Below are 18,390 nucleotides of genomic sequence, written 5' to 3'. Positions count from 1 at the left end.
GCTGACGGTCCCCAGCAGCTCAGAGACCATCAGGTGCCATCGCCTTCCCTCCACCATGGCCAAGGTCTGCAGCTCCAGGCTTAACCACAGGGACACCCAGAGTGGCACTGCCACTGTGGCAGTCCTGGCAACCCAGGTGGAGTGGCTCAGCACCCAAGTAATGAGGAACACAGCGTTAATGAGGCAGCTGGGGACCCTGGGAGGTGACACCTGCAGCAGTGCAGGGAAGAAGGTGGCATGGAGAGGGAAGGGAATGGCCTGCAGGGATGCAGGAATGACCTGGCTCCAGTTGCTAGCAGCTGGAGCAGATCTACATCCCAGCCCCAGACCAGACCTGGGGATGAGTTCTACAGGCACCAAGGAGAGGGACCCTGCACTGTCCCCAGGACAGAGCCATGTCCCCACGGCTCCAGCTGTGCCACCCAAGGCTGTGCAGTGTTTGAGGGGCCTCACCTGGGGAGCCTGGGCACAGGAACCTCCCCAGCAACCCCAGAAGCTGCTACAGGGAGGGGACCGAGCACCACCAAGCAGCCAGGACAGGCAAGGGAGACACTGATGGGCGAGGGGACACAGAGAGGTTGTCCCCTGCATCTCCCTGCCTGTGGGGTGCTTGTGCCACCCAGGCAGCCCAAACCCAGCTTCTCCCTCCCTCCTCCCCCACAGCTGCATTGCCCCTGCAATGTGCCCGTGCCAAAACCCAGTGCTATTTTTGCTCCTGATTTTTAGCAGCACTGGAAATCCTCCTGCTGCACCCCAGGCATGGAGACCGAGGGCAGGGAGGAAGCCTGGCCCAGGGAGCCACTCTGGGGGGCAAGGACACCCCGACCTGAAACAGCCTTGTAGCACCAACCCCACAGACAGCCCCAGGGCTCTGAGCTGGATCCAAGCCCACGCTGCACCAAGGGATGCTGTCACCCATCAGTGCAGAGGCCCTGTGAGCTGGCACATGGCCCCAGCAGGGTGACAGGGCCAGGAACACATCCCCATGAGGGATTATTTTCCCCAGGAAAATGTTTTTGCTCTGCCACATCTTCTCAGGCTACTGCCAGCACGATGGTCCCCATGAGGGAGCTCAGCCAAGGGCAGCAGCTGGCTCCTGCCCAGCTCGGACAGAGCACAGTCACAGCAGCTCAGAGTGGCATTTCCAGCTGGACACGTGCTGTTCCCTGACACCTTGTCAGTGTGTGGGCACAGCCCAATGCTCACCCACTCCATCCCACTTCCAAGAAAAGCCCAACATCCACACAGAGCCTGTGAGATTTTGGGGAAACGCCATGGTTTCCCTGTGCCTGGGTGAAAATTCACCATGACAACACAGATGTGTGAGCTGGCCTCGGACCTGCTTCCGTGGGCCTCTGCTAAAGGGTGGCTCAACAGCCTCTCCTGCACACCATCACTGCCTTGCTCAGTGTGATGATGAAGGCTGGACCCTGCCCTGCATCTCCCAAAACATGGGCATGCCAAGCAGCCTCCCCCACACCCTGGGGAGGGCAGCTGGAGCAGGATTTGGGACGGCAGAGCCATGGCTTTGCAGAGATGCTGTGGTTGGGAAGGAGGGTGCAGAGGCTGGGGCTGGATGTGGCCCCTGGGCTCCAGCCCAAACGCCTGCACAGCCACCCCAGCCCCCGGGGCTGCTGCTGCTGGATGTGGCCTCTGGCTGTGGACATCAGAGGCTCTGGGCTGGAAAACTTGGGGAGGGGGCTCAGTCCTACACAACGTGCCCCTTGGCGGCCCCTGCTCCCTCTAGGGCATGACAGATGCCAGATCCATGCACGGAGCATGCTCCGGAGCATCCCACCTTCCCACGCACCCGTGCCAAACCTCGCTGCCCCACCAGCACCAGGCTCCGAGCTCAACACTGCACCCCAAATCCCACTCCGAGATGCCCACGCGGCTCAACGCTGACCCAAAATAACAACGGGGACCCTGTGACCGAGCCCCCTCATCCCCTGGCCACGTCCCTGGCTGCCGTAGCCGCCGCTGAGACATCTGCCATGAGACCAGGACCGGCCCGGCTCCAGGGCTCACTCCTCCCTGCTGCCCGTCCGTGCGATCGGGGGGGTTCGCACCCCCAGGCTGCTGCAGGACGCCCCCGGCCCCGCCGGCTGCCAGCCCCCGGTACCGACACCGCGTTGCCACAGCACCGGCACCGCGCCTGGAGCTCGCCGCCAACATCACGGCTGAGGGAGGCAGGGAGGGAGAGGTGTCCTCCCACCGCCGCGCGGGGACGGCGATGGGACCTGGGGCCAAAACGCATCCCCATCCCCAAAGCCCCCCGCGGGCAGTGCCGGCTGCCACGAGTGATCTGCTCCAGCCTCAGCGAGCCCCCCGCGCTGGGGCCACCGCCACCCGCCCCGCTCACGCAGCCCCCGGAGCAGGCAGCGGGTCCCCAGAGCCTGGGGGATGCCAGACCGACCCCGGCCAGCGCCGCCCTGCCACCAGGGCATGCGGGATGCTCACGGAGGGGAGCACAACTCCCTGCCGGCATCGCCAGCCCCCTGCCCGGGCTCGGCTCCGCCCGGGACGCCCAGCCCGGGCTGCCCGGCACAGCATCCCTGCCCAGCGCGACGCAGCGTTACACAACAGGTAGGGGCGACCCAGCCCCTCGCCCCCCTCGCCCCCCCCCCCGCCAGCCCAGGCCACGTACTGCTGTAGAGGGTGTCGATCCAGGAGAGGCGAGGCAGGCCGCGGTGGCTCAGCGGCTCCATGCTCGGAGGGCTGTGCCGGCGCTCAGCCCGCTCTCATCTCACAACAAAGGCGGCGGGCGCGGGCGGGAGGCGGGGGGCCGCGGGCCCAGGCGGGGGCTGGATGGCAGAGCCGGACACGGCCGCCTGCCCGGGCACACGGCCGCGCTTCTGCCAAGGGTGCCCAGGGAAAGGAGGTGCCGCCTGGCAATGGCAGCGCGTCCCGCCTCCCGCCCCTGCCTCGCCGGGGGGAGCCGAGCTCAGTGTCCCCCCGCACGCAGCCACGCCGACCCTCCGCAGGGGTCTGGGGACCGGCGAGGAGGAGGAGGAGGACAAGGAGGGGATGGTGGGGGCACAGCAGCATGTGCGGCTGCCCCCCCTGACCATCCCAAGGAGAGCAGGGGGGAATGGGGGGAGCTGGCTCCATCACCCCTTCTACCACCTTGCTGTGACCTGGGGATGCTGTGCCCACTTCACAGCAAAACTTCCCCAGCCCCTCAAGTCGCTACGGCTGAAGGACACAGCTCTTCCCAGCCCTGCTCCCCCTGGTTCTGGGAACCAGGGCCTGCAGGAGCCGGGAGCAGCCCTGCCCCACACAACTGGCAGGGCTGGCAGAGCAGGACGTGGGCAGGCAGGGGTTAAACCGCCCTCCCCAGCTACATGTAGCCAAAGGAAATACGAAGTGCCAGAGTCATCAACCCCAGTATGTCAGGGCGCCAGCCAAGCGTTCAAGTGCAAAGAGTGCCCTGGTTCAGGCTGTGCCGGCACCGCTGCCCCGTCCCGGCAGTGCGGGCACCATCCCCGGGCAGCGCCCTCGGCCGCGTCCTGCCCGCGGGGCTCGCTGTGGGCAAGGGCCTGGACCGGGCACCGCGGCCAGAGGGAGCCGGGCAGGAGGGATAATGCTCTGCCGGGCACACGGGGAAGGTGGAGCGTGAAGTGCCAGGACGCGGGTGGGAGACCTGAGGGGACCCTGCCAGGGCACTGCCACCACCCGATTGCCACTCCCAGGGATGTCCGTGACAGGCTCGGATGCAGCATTTTGGTGGAGCACGGCAACGCCAGAGCTGTGCTTCGGCATGGCTGGAGCACAGGGAGCCATTGGCACCTGGCACCCAGGATGAGGAGCCACTGCTGCCCCCAGCACAGCCCTGCCTGCCTGGGGGCTGCAGCCAGCCCTGGCATGACAAGGACATCCAGAGCCTCCTGCACCCACGGGCTGTGAGTCAGGGGCACAGGGTGCAGCCCTACAGCTGCCATTTCCCACCTTCCTCTGCCCCATCCCAGGTACTTTGGGGAGCTGCCTCTCCCCTTGTCCCCAAGACATTAGCACAGGCAGTGTCCAAGGGTGGCCACGATGTGACAGCCTTTGCTGCTGTCCATCCCCCACCAACACCCCCATTCACTCCTGCTTTGGCTCAAGCTCAGCATGCCCTCACTTTGTCCCTTAAGGGATGGAGAGTTTCCTCCACATTCCACACCCCTGCACCCCCCAGAGCCCGAGGCCCAGCCAGGAAGGTGACAGTGGTTCAGCTGAGAGCATCAACCCTGTTCATGGCAGGAAACCACAGTCCGCCGATGCCCTGGGGAGCCCTGCAGCAGCACCAGCACAAGATGCAGCTGCTCATCCTCAGCACGATGGCTGCAGAGCCGCGGGGGCAGCAGGCAGCTGGCTTTCCATGCACAGCTCCCTGCATACAGGCAGGGAGGGGCTTTTCCACATTTTTCCCTCAGCCAGACACGCTTCCTGGCCACTCCCGCCCACAGCACCAGCCTCTCCCCGCCCCCTTTGCACATCTGCTACTTTATCCAACACGGGGCACGAGCTGAGCACTTGGACGAGCTGCCAGACCTCCTGGAGCCCTCCCCAGGCTGGCCACCCCCAGCCTGACACCACACAGCAGGTCCTGGCAGTGCCATGGCCAGGAGGACCAGGCGGGCAAGTGCCCCACAGCTGGGTGAGTGTCCTGGGAAGGCCGAGCCAGGGCCACCCCGTGCTGCACCACTAACCCAGGCAGGTGGCCTTGCACAGCCCACACCAACCAGCCCCACCAAACTCCTGGGCGGTATTTTTACTTTGGTTTTCATATTCTTTTCACCTTTGCAAAAACATCAACAACAAAACCTCAAAACTGCAAAGCAGCTGAACCTTCCTTCTCTCCCTCTGGCTGGGGGGAGCACCCACCCCCACCCTGGCACCCATCAGCCCTCGGTGACAGAGACCAGTCCTGGGTGAGGAGATGCTGCCAACCATGTTCTCAACCCCCGCCAGCCGCCCCCAGCTCCAGCTGGGAGCATCCCTGCGGCAAGAGCCGGGAGCTGAGCTCCACCATTCCTCCCCACCAGCAGCCAGCCCTGCACAGCCTGCCTGGTGTCTGGCTGTCTGCCTGGCATCTGCCCAGCCCCTGCCCGCCAGCCCACGCATCGCTATTTCTGGGCTCTTGTGCAAGAGTCCTCCAGCCGCAGCCTCAGGAGCTGCAGGAGCCCCAGTGCTTGCCCAGAGCTGGGCAAGGGCTGCTGGTGGGCACCCAGGGCTGCTGGTGGGCACCCAGGGCTGCTGGTGGGCACCCAGGCCTGCCAGCAACCAGAGAGCAGCTCCAGAGCCACCTGCACCTCCAGCACTGGGGGTGTTTTCCCACAGGAAGAGTGGAATGGGAGAGCGAGTTTGGGGAGCACCATGCAAGAGGCTAAAGAAGCTAAGGACTGGAAGAGCAGCCAGAGTGCTTTGGTTTGGGAGAGGGAAAACCTCTGTGTGCTGGAGCCACGGCAGGAACACAGCCAGGGCTGCAGAGTCTGGGGATGAGGTGGGAGATGCCAGAGGAGAGCCTGGCTTCCCCAGCTCCTCCAGCACCTGCTCTGCTGGGCTCTCAGGAGGTCCAGGCTCACCCTCACTGGTGCAGAGCAGCAGCTCTCCCCTTGCCAGAGGTTGCAGAGAGGGAAGAGAGGAATAAATGAAAATGTTTCCAGCCTCCCTGCCAAGGAGCACAGCAGGCCCTCAGTCCAGCACTGAACTTCTCTTCCAGTATCACTTCCCAGTGGAATTGAAACCCTGAGGTCTGTGCTGCATCAGCCCCAAGCTGCACTCACTGGGGCACAGCTGAGAGGTGCCTGGGGAACAGGGAGGTCCCTTGGAGCATCCTGCCCTCAGGGCAGTGCCAGACAGGGTGCCAGAGCCAAACAAGTGTGGGGAGGAGGGCAGAGAGCCAGCCACAGCAGCACTGCCCCTGGCCTCTCAAAATACCAGATGGAGAAGGAATGAAAGGTAGTGGCTGGTCAGAAAAAAACATTTTACTTCAGGTGAAGGCCTGGGCCAGCTATTGCACTGTGGTTCTCTTCTGAGAGGGGGCAGCTGTGGCTGTGTCTGCCACAGCCCCCAGCTGCTCCTCTGCCCCCAGCCCTGGTGCTGAGGTGGCTGGGCCAGGTTTGCTTCCCAGCACAGGAGCTGTGGAGGAGGAGGAGGAGGTGTTGGTTCACAGCCTCGGAACAAAAATCGTCCATGGAACAAAAACTGTCCACGGCAGAAAGCCCCTTCCCAGCACAAAGGTCTCCCTATCTGCCAGATCTTCAAACAATCCCTGAACTTTACAGCTGGGACTTATCTGGAGGCAGATCTGCAGGAGTCCTCTGGGATTCTGCTTAGGCTGGCCAGGCTCCGCTCCAGCTACAGCCAAGGGAGCCAAGAAGTGCTGCTGCTACCGATGCACACACACCAGTTATCCTGCTTAGCAATCACTGATCAAGTCATTTGGGGTGGGAAAGCCAAGCCTGCTCGAAGATGTCTCTTGGGGATGGGGTGAGCTCTGTGTGTTCCCTCGGGCTGGCTCCCGGCCACTGCTCCAGGTGACCTCAGTGGGAGGAAAATCCAGCAATGCCACGAACCAAGGGGGAACAGGGATGGATGGACACTGAGTGAGCTGCCCTGGCCAACCCAGGCTCCTTTCTCTAACCCAAGAGAATATGAATTCCCTGCCAGCACAGGGCAAAGCTTCTCCCTGTGATCACTGCTGCAGACAGCACCCAGCAGAAGACAGAGCAGAGCCATCCACTGGGATCCCAACTGTGGGCAGGAGGGGAGGAGGAACCCGAGGAACAAAGAGCCCCGCTGCACAGAAGTGTCTTCCCAGGGAAACAGAAAGAAAACAAACCCCAACCAGATTTCAATAGCCTTACAATGCAAATGTATTCAAGCCCCGCAGGGCACTTCTGGCTCTATCCAGCCACCTAATGAGGATTTCTTGCCTGCCCTGCTGCTGCCATTGCTTCTACCTGGGGCTACTGATCACGCACAACCAGCCACTGAGAGCCTGGGGGCCACCTCCGTGCTGAAGTGCTCGTCCCCACGGTGGGCACAGCCCGTGGCACCGAAGGGCAAACTCCATCCCCAGCACCACTGCCCAGCCCTGAATGCTGCCGAGCTGGGGGAGCGCAAAATCAGCTTGGCCCCAAATTCTGGGGGCCAAAACCCAGTCAGTGGGACTGTGCCCAGCTGACAGAACACAGAGATGCTGCATCCAGACCCACCTCCTCCAGGAGGGATGTTGGCATCTCTGTGCTAATGAGAGCAGCACCGCTGCGTGCCAGGGGAGTACCCCTGCCCAGTGAGACTGACAGGGACTCCCAGCCCTCTGTGCACCCATCCTGCTTCTCTGCAGGGCCCTGGCACCTGGAAGGGCTGCTCCCCCACCCAGAAGATGCAGCTGCTGCCACGGTGGTGCCCACAGGCAGAGCTGATCACAGGTTCCCCCTCTGCTCTTGCAGCCCTTTACTATTTGCCCACCACAGGACAAACTCCAACAAGCAGCACTTTCTGCTCTCACTTAAAGCTTTAAACTTCAACTCTTCTACTAAAAGGCTTTTCAGCCTCATAAACTTTACATTTATTTATGATCTTCTTTAACAGTGACAACCTGTTCCAGACTTAACCCTGCAGTCCCCATCCCCATCACTCTCTGAGGAAACAGCCTGCCATCACTCAGGGGCTGCTGTCACAATGCCATCAGGGGGGTTTGTGGAGAGAAATCACCTCCCCAAATGCTGTTGGGCCCCAGAGCAGATGGAGACAGTTCAAAGGTCCCCAGCAGGCGCAGGCACACACACACACACACACACACACACACACACTCTCTCTCTGCGGTTTTGTCCTTGCCTGAACAGTTAAAATTAAACACTGAGATTCTGCCTGGCCTGCCCTGGCCAGAGGAGGAACTTCCAGCCTCTTCAGAGCCAAACAAGCACTTTCTAACAAGGGGAAAATATAACAAAGTAAAAATTTAGAAACTAAATACAAGGACACAGAGGTGGTAGATGGGCTCTTGGGGAGACACAACTGCTCCCACTGCACCTCCCTGCTTTGGTGCCAAGATCCCATCCAGGTGCTAAAGGCTGGGGAGATGGATGCACAGACCATGCAATATTTCACCTTCCTTGGGCTGTGGAATCCCCATTCCTTCCCCTCCTGCACACCATGGCCTGCCCCAGGCAGAAAGAGATGCACCAGGAAAAACTCTGGACTTTGCTCACTATTTTCCCTTCTGCTTCTGCAGAATAGTCCAAGAAAGGGACAAGGAACAAGCAGGGTCTAAGTGCAGCTTGGGACAGGAGGACAGAGCTGCTCCTCCATAGCTGCAGGGAGTTTTTCTGGGACAGACAGAGGTGCCACTTTTGCAGCAGCAGCACAAGCTGAAAGCAGGGATGGAGTAACAAGAACAAACCCTGACTTTACCCAAATCATGTCAGGAGCCCCCAGCATGACATCCATGCCAATCCAGCCCCCATCTGGGCATGCAGGGGTGAGGTGGCCAATGCAGCTCCCTCCCCATTCCCAAGGTACCAGTGAAGGCAGTGCAGCGGAGCAGGGAGAAGAGCCCACGTGACTCCAGAATCTTTCCTTGAGAGAAACTGTAATTCCAGCTAAACAGAGGGCTGGGGATTCACTTACAGCACATCTCACAGCCGCAGCATCCTGCCATAACCAGATCCACCAGCTCACGCCATCATGGACTATTCCAGCTATGCCAGCACTCCCCACCCCAGAGCTCACATTTCTGGGGTACAGGGTGCTGCACAGGGCAGCTCAGGGGCTCCCAAACCTCACAGCCTTCCAGAGGAGCTTCAGCTCCACGGCAAAGCCAGCCTCTTTCTCTGCTTTCCCAAGGACAAAGCGAGGAAACCCAGCACGGAGTTGCTTCCACCTCTGCGCTACCTGGCTGCCGGGCACAAAGCATCTCCACTGAGCGTCACCTCGTCCTCCTCTCAGCCACCAGCACCATCTCCTGCTCAGCTCACCCTCTCCAGGCTGGCACCAACCTACAGCACTCCATCCTTTCCGTGGCAAACAGGAGGAGATGGAAGCAGCACCCAGCCTGAGCGTCGCTGCGCCCCGGCACAGCCCGGCACGGCGCACACTCAGCTGCGAGGCCAGCTGCGTGTTTAGCCACAGGGACAGGTGACGGCCAAGATGAGGGGAATTTCAGTCCTTTCCACGCTTCGTTTTGAGCCATCTGCTCGCTGACGCTCAGATTTCGTTGGTCCCCGGAGAGCTGGCACAGGCGTTATCTCAGATGCCAGGATCATGTATCTGGCTGTCACACCCGCCGCTCTCGTGCGATAGCCGCAGACGGGCATCTTGCAGATTTCCTCCCTTTAAATCAGATTAATCACAAGCTACTTAAAGGAAAACACTGTGTTTCCCTGGTAATTCCCATAAAGATGATATTCAACACTCCTCCACTTGCTTCCCAAGGCTGATACAGCTGGGGACTGACTGCATTCAGCCACAGCCACAGCACCACTAAGCTTCAAAATTCACATTAAAATACTGAAGGACTCAGGCAGAGCAGCACTAACCAGGTTACACACCGCCAGAGTGCTGGCAAGAAAAGCAAACAGCACCACAATCATGAATTTTCAATTGCATCTGAAACATAGAGAAGTGAGAAGAAAACAACAGGAGCACTGGGTTAGCCAGCTGTCCATGAAAGGGGGATCCAGGCAACGACTGCACACCTCTTACTGCACTCTCAAATTCTGCTCTAAAAATGTCAGCCCAGTCCGTGCACACAGGGGCCCTTAAAACGCCCAACAAAGAAAATGCTGATGCCTGGGAAAGGCTCGGGACAGGCTTGGGACAAGGCTCGGGACAAGGCTGGGGAGGGCTGAGCCCAGCCCTCCGTGCAGAGCCCAGCCGTGTCACGGGGCAAGGAGCCAGGCACTCAGCACAGGGGATGCTTCCTCCTCTGGTCAGCTGGAGCTGCTGACCCTGAGGAAGACCCATATAGGGGAGGAGGAAGAGGAGGAGGAGGAAGAGGCCACATTCAACCACAGCTGATGCAACCTTGGACTTCAAAGTCTTGCCAAAAGACTCACCCCCACCAGCTGCAAAGGATGGTGCAGGGCTGGGCCCCCTGAGGCCCCAGGACCCTCAGGGGCTTGTGCTGTGCTTCAGGAAAGCCCCTTTAACATCACCCACCAAGCTGAGAGCAGCCCTGCACCATCCTGGTTTTGGAAACATCCAAGAGCAAAACACAGACATAAACAAAACACAGGTCTGAGTGTAAATCAGAAGGATTTGTGCTTGGTCACTCTGATGCACTCAAGCCACTTGAGCCACAGAGCAGCTCTCCAAGAACCACAGCCCGTGCCTGCTGCTGGGAGCTGGAGAGGGGCTTGGAGCAGCCCTTTGAAGGCAGCATTCCCAATGTCCTTGTTCCTGGCTGCAGGGCTGGGCACAGGCTCCCACGGCCGACTGGAGAGCGAGACAAATACTCACACGTGCAGCCTGGCACAGCACGGTGACAACACTGAGAGCAGCCACGTACTTTGGACATTTCACCTCCAGGCAGCTCAGGAAGGTGAAGTGGAAACTTCCTCCAGCAGTGCAGACTAATGCAATAAATATAAATGAACTAAATATTAAGCATAATTTGACATCAGAGCACTTGCTCTCCAGACAATCTTAAACCAGCACGATACAGCCTTGGGGGGAAACCACCACCCCAAACAATTGAGCAAGAACAAAATTAACACAAGTTAGCTGTGGAATTAGCAGAATTTAAAGTGACATTCCCTAATTGCCAGGACTGTGTTTGAACCGAGTTTAATGCTGATGCAATAACAACTTCCAGGCCACTGGAAGTAGGACAGTGTGACGGCTGACAGCGCTAGCTGGCTGTGCCTTCAGTGCCACCACACAGCCAGGCACTTGTGAAATAACATCGTCCTCAATCCACCTAGAGAAACGCCCCGGGACGTGTCACCACCCCGGCATGCTTCTGCTTTAGAGCCTCCAGGACTTCCCCACAGGAGGTCACAGGGTGTCACCTGAGCAGAGGTGTTCCCGTGAGCCAGGTCACGCCGCCGGGAGGAAGTGACTCCTGCGCAGCGTCCCAGCCCCAGAGGTGACTCGTGGGCCACTGGCCCATCACCGAGAGCCAGCCACCCTCCCTCCTCGCACATCCAGCGATGGGGCCTTGGCATGGGACGTCCCTGGGAATGGGACAGGGAGGAGACAGGGCCTTGGGGTGACCTTAGTGGTTGGTCGGGGACTGCACAAGGGCTGGGGCGGCATTAGCTGTTTGATGGGGATGGCAAAAGGAGTTTGGGCATTCTCTACTATGTTTCGGCATGGGGCGCTCCCGGCTGCGTGCTGGGGACGCGCTGGGGCTCCCGTGCCGAGTCACAGCCGTGTGGCACGGATGGCACAGGGGCTTGGGGTTGCCTTTACCCGTGGCACGGCACGGAGCCACGGGCACGGGGGCCCCGGGCACGGCACGGCAGCGCAGGACCGGGGATGCCCTCGGCCGTGTACATTCGCCCTTGACCGTGCGGCGGGGACGGCGCAGGGGCTGGGGACACCCTCGTGCCCTGGGGCGCGGGGTGGGGACGGCTCCCCCTCACCCACCTGCCGAGGAAGCGTCCTCCGCGTCGGAGCTGCCGGCGCTGCCGCCCTCCGGGGAGCTGCCGGCGGGGCGGGGGGCGGCGGGCGGCGGCGGCGGCGGGGCCCGGGCCAGCGCCGCCTCCAGGTAGCCCACCTTGAAGCGCTCCTCGGCCAGCGCCCGCTGCAGGCGGCGCAGGTGGCGGCGGCAGCGCTCCAGCTCCCGCTCCATGGCCCGCACCGAGCCCAGCTCCATGCGGGGCGCCGGCTCCCCCGGGAACTGCGCCTGCCAGTGCCGCGCGAAGTCCGCCCGGGCCGCCTCGCCCGCCGCCATCCCCCGCCCCAAAGCCGGGCTTCCCCCCACCCCCCGGCACCGCCGCCTTCCGCCCCCCGCCGCCGCCGCCGCCGCCGCCGCCGCGGGGCCTGACGTCGGTGCCCGCCCCCGGCCCGCCCCGCCTCGGCTCGGCTCGGCACGGCCCCGCCGGGGCGGGGGCAGCGCTGCCACCGCCCCCCGGCTCGGCCCCGGCTGCGGCCCGCGGCGGGAGCGGGCGGGGACGGGATGGGGACAGCAGCGGGGTGCGGGCGCTGCGCTCCTGCAGCTCACAGAGTCCCGCTGCCCTCTCCGGGTCTCCCCGAGGAGCTGCGAGCACGGGGATGTGGGCGAGGGAATGCCCGGTGCGTGCAGCTCAGGGCAGTAACAGCATGATAACTAGTGCCAGGATCCATCCCAGGTGCTCCGGGAGATCCCGAGCTAGGAACAACTGAGCCTTAAAGGCTCCTGTGCGTGGGGTGGCTCCTGTGCCTTCCACAGCTGCCACGTGCCCTGGCCTTGACTGCAGAGCTCTGTGTGTCCTATCCTCATCCTCTGGCCAGTGAAACTCTGGCAGCCCTGTGGGTCTCAGGATGGATGAGCCATTCCTGGCACATGGAGCAGCAGGCACAGGCTCCTGTGGTGGGCAACGAAGGCCTACAACTCCCTGAAAGGAGTGTTGACCCATTCCTGGTGGGGGTTTGTCTCTACTTCCAAGGAACAAGGGACAAGACAAGAGGAAATGGCTTCAAGGCTTAAACTGGGTATTAGGAAAAGTGTCTTCACTGAAAGGATGGTCAGACTTTGGAACAGGCTGCTCAGGAAAGTGATGGAAACGTTAAAAAAACATGGATGTGGCATTTAGTGGTTTGGCGGTAACAAGGCAGTGCTGGGTTAACGTTTGGATTCTTTTAGAGGGCTTTTCCACCTGGAATGACTTTGGGATTCTGTGAAGGCCCGAGTAAGCCTTTTGCCCACTGCCCGCCACATGTGCTGTGTTTAAGCACGTGCCCATGGCTCACTCCCGCTCCACAGGATGTGGATTTCCGACCTGTGCCAGGGCAGGGCTGTTCCCTGGTGCTTTGCGCAGTGCTGGAGCAGGGATCTCACCCACAGGCGCCTCCAGGCCTCTCAGTGCCTCTCCCTGCCTCATCCTGTGCCCTGCAGAGTGGCTGCCTGGGCATGGATGACTCAGCCCGTGTCCCTTGTGCCACCTGGCCGTGTCCCAGCAGGAACAAAGCGCCCTATTTATTTACCCGCGGGCCCAGGCAGTGTCGCAACAGCCGCCTCCTCCTTCCCCTGTCACCAGGAATGGGCACCTCCCTGCACGCCTCTCCCGGCTCTCATCCTTCCCTTGCTTTGCTCCGGCACATCCGTGCCTCTCGGTGCAGCCTTGCCAAGGAGGATGGATGGTGCTGGGACAGTGCCAGGAGCTGGGCAGCCCCCCCAGGCCATCAGCTGCCTCTTCACTCCATCAGGGCTTGACCTCCAGTGAGGGCTGTGCTCCCAGATGGCTCCAGCAGCTCTCACCTGGAAGTTTGGGGGTGCTGGATGGATGTGGCAGCCAGTCCAGGGCTCTTTGCAGGAGCTGAGGCCTGGCTCAGCAGCAGTGTTAGGGGTGCACACCCAAAACACACCTTTGGGCTGTGGGACCCATGAGAGCTGTGACAACAGGCAGGTACCCAGCACTCAGCAGTGCTGCAGTCCAGAGTGACACAGGCTGGGAGGTGGGGAGTCCCCGAGGGCCAAAGCCCTCCTTGGAGGCTGGGGAGTGCCATGAATGGCCTGATATATGTGTGGCGACAGATAATTACGGCTCTTTCATCATCTGTCAGGCAGACGGGCCCAGCAGAGCCTCACAATGCGTTTCTGGCTCCCCATCTCAGCCCATAAATCTCTCCAGCACACGGTGATAAATCAGCAGGGACCGGGGAGCAGGGCCTGGGTGGGCGTTCCTGCTGACCTCCCAACCTGTAATGGGCACCTAGGTCGGAAGCGCCCAGGACGAGGTGGGGATGGCCCAGCGGGATGTGCTAATTACAGGTGGCAGGTGGCATCAGATGCCCCATGATTTATGGTCTGGCCTTGCCCGCTTCCGAGAGCTGGGGCTGCATCCCTGCAGCCAGGGCTGCCCAGATTCCCAGAAGCCCTGGCAGTGCTTCCCAAGGATCTCCCAGGGGCTGTGGGTGGGATGGGGACAGCTTTGGGACTGCTGCCCCTGCCCAGGCACCACCCAGCTGGGACTGGCTTTGTGCCCAGCTCAGCCACCCCCGTGTCTGCTCTGGTCTGCACCTCCTGACCTCCAGCACCAGCAAAAACACCCCCGTGGCAGGGATCTGTCCTGCTTAGCTGGGTTTAGACAGGCACATCTCTAGGTGGGTCTGACATCTATGTCCTGTTGGCATTCAAGCGTTCCAAAACCACCCTGGCTCCCGAGATGAGCTTGCTGGGTAAATCAGTGGTTGGGAGCCTCCATTCCTGGCAGAGAAAGACTGGGAGGTGAGAGGGATGCTGGGGAGAACAAGGGGGTCATAGTGAGCACAGGTGAGTGCTCAAAGATATTTGCAAGCTTCACCTGCCTTTGAAGTCCTGCTGCCTCATCCTCCCCTGTCCCCGAGGCCCTGGCTCCTGATTTATTGGGTTCCTGGAGCAGAGGCACCTAAATTAGCTCCAGCTTCAAAGAGCCAGGAGAGGAGAAGGGCAATAGACAAATAGCCCCCCACTAATTGTGGCTATTGATCAAACAAGAGCTGGGATGATCAGATAGGAAGGGATGGATCAAGGAGGGAGGGGCATGTTCTCCCAGGGCTCTGCTTTTGCACCAGACACCCCAACAATTTGTCAGAACCACTCCTGGGCCATTTTTCAAAGCCTTACTCCTTGCACAGGAAGGCATTTAGCAACTGCTCGCTAATGAGATGATGCGCAAACACACGTGGCTGTCCCCCACTGCTCGGAGGTTGGGGACCTGGCCCTGCCCATGGCCTCCGGACCTGCTGCACCTGGCCAGCCCCTCATCCCACCAGCTCGGGGATGCAGGAAACAAGGAGCTGCTTTCAGCACCGTCTTCCCCAAGTTAAGTGCCGGGCAGGCCCGGGAGCGCCGGCCCAGACAGCTCTGCCCCCAGGCTGCTGGGAAGGGACAGGAAGGCTCTGGAGGCAGGTAGCACTTTAGCTCTTTTATCACCTGCCCCGATCCCCCCTGCCACATTCTTGCTTCCTGCTCCGCAGGGCAGAGGCGTGCCAAGCACTGCACATTCCTGCAGGGGTCTGCTCCTGCTCAGGCCCTACCTCCCCCTGTCCCCACGGATGCTCTCAGCTCACCAGGACTGGGTCTTCTCCTGTACCCAAGCACAAGACTTGCTGCTTTCCTCAGTAATGGCACCATTTCGTGCTTCAGTTTCCCTTAGCTGAGAAATAACAGCAGTGCTCAGGACCCGTGAGCAGGGGGAAGGAAGAGCCAGGGTGGTGATGCCCCACAGGGCACCAGGGAGAGCCCTGGGATGACCTGTCCCAGGGTAAAGCCACCAGCCTGCCCAGCAGAGGAGAGGGCAGAGCAGCGTGAGGGAACTCCTGCAGTGCCCAGATTCTCAGCAGACACTAAAACAACGTGTGCTTGATGGAGGTGCTTTTCTCAGGGGCCTGTGAGCATCCCACCAGAAGCTCTGGGCACCCCAGCACTGGTGCCTCACGCTCAGAGCAGGGGGCAGGCAGGGCTCTCTCCCTGTGCCTCACCTGCGGCAGGTGAGGAGGGTCGGGGCAGCCACGTGACGAGCCCTGCTGAAGGTTTTTAGAGGCGGCTGCCTGTCCCTGGAGGAGTGTCACCCACACCTCCCAGGAGGCAGGATCACAGCAGCTCCTCTCCCGCTCCCCCTCGCCGCTGCCATGGCCGGAGCAGCCGTGGGGAAAGGGGCGCCAGAGCCCGACAGCTCCGAGGAGGAGCTGGAAGCGAGGGACGCATCCCAGGCGTGCTACAGGCAGGGTTTGTGGGTCTCCCAAGGCACGGAAGGAGACGCCAGCCCAGGGGACACGGAAGGGATGAAGGTGAGGAAGAGGAGCAGGCCGGTGCGCTCCAAGGCCAGGAGGATGGCTGCCAACGTCAGAGAGCGTAAGAGGATTCTGGACTACAACCAAGCCTTCAACGCCCTGCGGCTGGCCCTCAAGCACGACCTCGGTGGCAAAAGGCTTTCTAAAATCGCAACCCTCCGGCGAGCCATCAACAGGATCACGGCTCTGTCGCTGTCCCTGCACGGCGCCGGGTGCTGCTGGCCCTGTGCCCACTCCGAGTGCCGCGCCCGGGCCGGGGTCCCTGCGCAGGAGTCGGGGGTGAAGGTCAGCCGCCCCCAGCTGCCCTGGGAGCCCGTTTCTGCAGGGACACGGTGCCCTCCGTCCCCTCTCTGCGCTGCGTTTTCCCCTCAGAGGCGGCTCCATCACTACGAGAGCCCGAAGGAGAATCGCCCCGTGCCCAGCCCCGCCTGTTGCTCCGGCGGGATCCCGCACCCCGCGCTCCGCGGCGCCGGCCAGCAGCGACTCACGGGCAGCCTGCAAGAGCCCCTGGCCGGGGCTGTCCCCTGGCAGCTGGGCTACTGCCAGGGCTGGGGACACCAGCAGTGCCTCCCCATGCACTGACCTGCAGGGCTGGGGCGGCAGGGCGGTGCCGGGCAGGTAACGGAGCCGTGGGACAAGTGCGGGGAGCGGGAAGGGTCTGCTGGGTGAGGGAGAGAAGCGCTGCTGGATGTGCAGCTCAGCTGCGATGCTGGCGGGCTCAGAGAGCCCCCGACACGCTGTACAGGACCCTGCTGCGTGTCTCCCCTCTGCGGGAAAACTGCGGAAAGGTGGGAAGTCCTCTGGAAGTGCCGGCTCTGTGTTTCTTGTCGAGAGGTCTCACTGCTGCGGATCGCCACTGTTATTTATTCTCTCTTGCTTGCTCTGCGAGAAAACACGAGTTACAAACCCAGCAGCAGGGCAGTGGCTGTTAATATGTGTGGGATGGACAGATGGGCCGTGGGGATCACGCTAAAGCCCCTGGCTGGCGGGAGGCTCTGGCTGCTGCCGGTGAAGGAGGGGAGCAGGAGCAGGGAAAGGTTACTGCCCTGGGACTTTTGACGCTAAGCTCATTGGTACAGACGTTTGTGCCTGGCAGATTTGCGAGGCCGGGAGGGGGGACAGATGTCTGCTTTCATAAAACCCACCCATCCGACTGCGGTTTCCTTCTGGTCCCGGTGAAGTGGCTCTGTTAGGACAGGCCAATAGCGCGCTCCCGGCCAAGTCCCGTGGAGGGGAGGAAGGGGGAATTTTACTGAAAAGGTCCCTTTTGTCCCTTCCTTCTGGCTTAGAGAGCTTGGACCAGCTGCAAGGGCTCCCTCCTGCCCAAGGCGCAGCAAACTGGAATTGCTGCAGGAATCAGGCAGGGATTTACAGCCACACACATCACAGCTGGCAGGTTTTTGGACAGGACATTTGCACCGTGTGATTCCCACTGTGCTGAGCCCTGCAGAGCTCCTCCAGCCCCTCTGCTCCCACCCCACTGCTACCAACATTCCAGGGGCAGTCTGAGCTCTCTCCCTGCCTGCGAACATATGCTGGAACAACCATCCCAACCTCCTGCTGTTGAGTACCGGGATCTCCTCCTCCTTCCTTAATCCCTGGTGGGACAAGGGAGCTGGTCTGGGAGCAGAGGAAAACTGGTGGCAGCCAGGAGAGAGAGCTCTTTGCTCAGCAAAGGAGCTTCTTTAAAGTGCTGATGGTGTGAGGCATCCTGGCTTCAGCCTCCGACAGGTGCTCCCCTCGCCAGAAGAAGGCCTGCAGCCACATCCTCTGAAGGAATCCTGCTTCTCCCTGCAGCTCTGGGTGGCTCTCCCTGCTCTGGCTCTCCCTGGAGCAGTGCATGGCCCTGCCCTGCCCTGTCAGCAGCCGTCACACAGGGAGTGAGAGCTCAGCAACAGCAGCATTCAAAGAATGTTTCAGTGACACCCTAACTCAGGCAGGAACCCTCCTCCCGAATTTGCATCTCCCTGTTTTTCCCACACCAGCTGTGGTGGTCAGCTGAAGTGAGGCAGATGGAAACAGATGGTCACAGAGGCAGGAGTGGAAGGGAAGCAAAACCCCGTGAGACCCCCGCCGAGCAGGGCCACCCCACTGCTTTCAGTTCCACATTCACACACTGCAGCTCCTAATTCTATTTGGAGGCTGCAGGAGGGGATAAAGCTCTGGGCAGCAGGTCCCGGCTGGCAGGAGGCTCTTCGGGCACCTCTCGGGGAGGCAGAAGGTGCTGGGTGTGCCCGTAGATGGCACTCACTGCCAGGGAAACCCCTGGCAAATTTGGAACCGAAGCACAATACACAATGGATGGAAAACATCCATTTTTTCCGGGCATCCAGCCTATGATGGTTATTTTAGCCCTCCCTCCTGCCCCTCACATCATCCCTGCTCCCAAGGATGGAGAAGATGTAACTGAGTGCAGCAGCACCCTTTCTGCTTTGCAGGTCCTGTGTAGGGGCGCGGTATGCACTGATCTGGTGTCCCTGT

General features: G+C 61.2%; 2 protein-coding genes across 3 annotated transcripts in view; one reads left to right on the top strand and one right to left on the bottom strand.

Moving 5' to 3' along the window:
- ABR (ABR activator of RhoGEF and GTPase) overlaps nt 1–11,824 on the bottom strand; it is a 37,896-nt gene extending 26,072 nt beyond the window's left edge. Inside the window, exon 1 of one of the 2 annotated variants that reach the window (XM_053961057.1) lies at nt 11,581–11,824. In XM_053961057.1, coding sequence (XP_053817032.1) covers nt 11,581–11,809 — 229 coding nt within the window. In that variant the 5' untranslated portion in view covers nt 11,810–11,824. Of the gene's footprint in view, nt 1–2,647; nt 2,853–11,580 lie in introns of those variants that run through there. The other variant, XM_053961058.1, reaches the window with a different exon arrangement.
- Nucleotides 11,825–15,747: 3,923 nt separating this feature from the next.
- On the top strand, nt 15,748–16,491 carry BHLHA9 (basic helix-loop-helix family member a9). The gene has a single exon (XM_053961586.1). The coding sequence runs from the start codon at nt 15,748–15,750 to the stop codon at nt 16,489–16,491; it is 744 nt and encodes a 247-aa protein (XP_053817561.1).
- Nucleotides 16,492–18,390: the final 1,899 nt, after the last annotated feature.

The sequence above is a fragment of the Vidua chalybeata genome, chromosome 20 (assembly GCF_026979565.1).
Source record: "Vidua chalybeata isolate OUT-0048 chromosome 20, bVidCha1 merged haplotype, whole genome shotgun sequence".
NCBI lineage: Eukaryota > Metazoa > Chordata > Aves > Passeriformes > Viduidae > Vidua > Vidua chalybeata.
The sequence above is the reverse complement of the archived record's forward strand: the minus strand, read 5'-3'. Positions and strand labels throughout refer to the sequence as shown.

What these genes read in the sequence shown, in the direction of transcription:
- BHLHA9 (XM_053961586.1), top strand. Translation starts at nt 15,748, where the DNA reads ATGGCCGGAGCAGCCGTGGGGAAAGGGGCGCCAGAGCCCGACAGCTCC.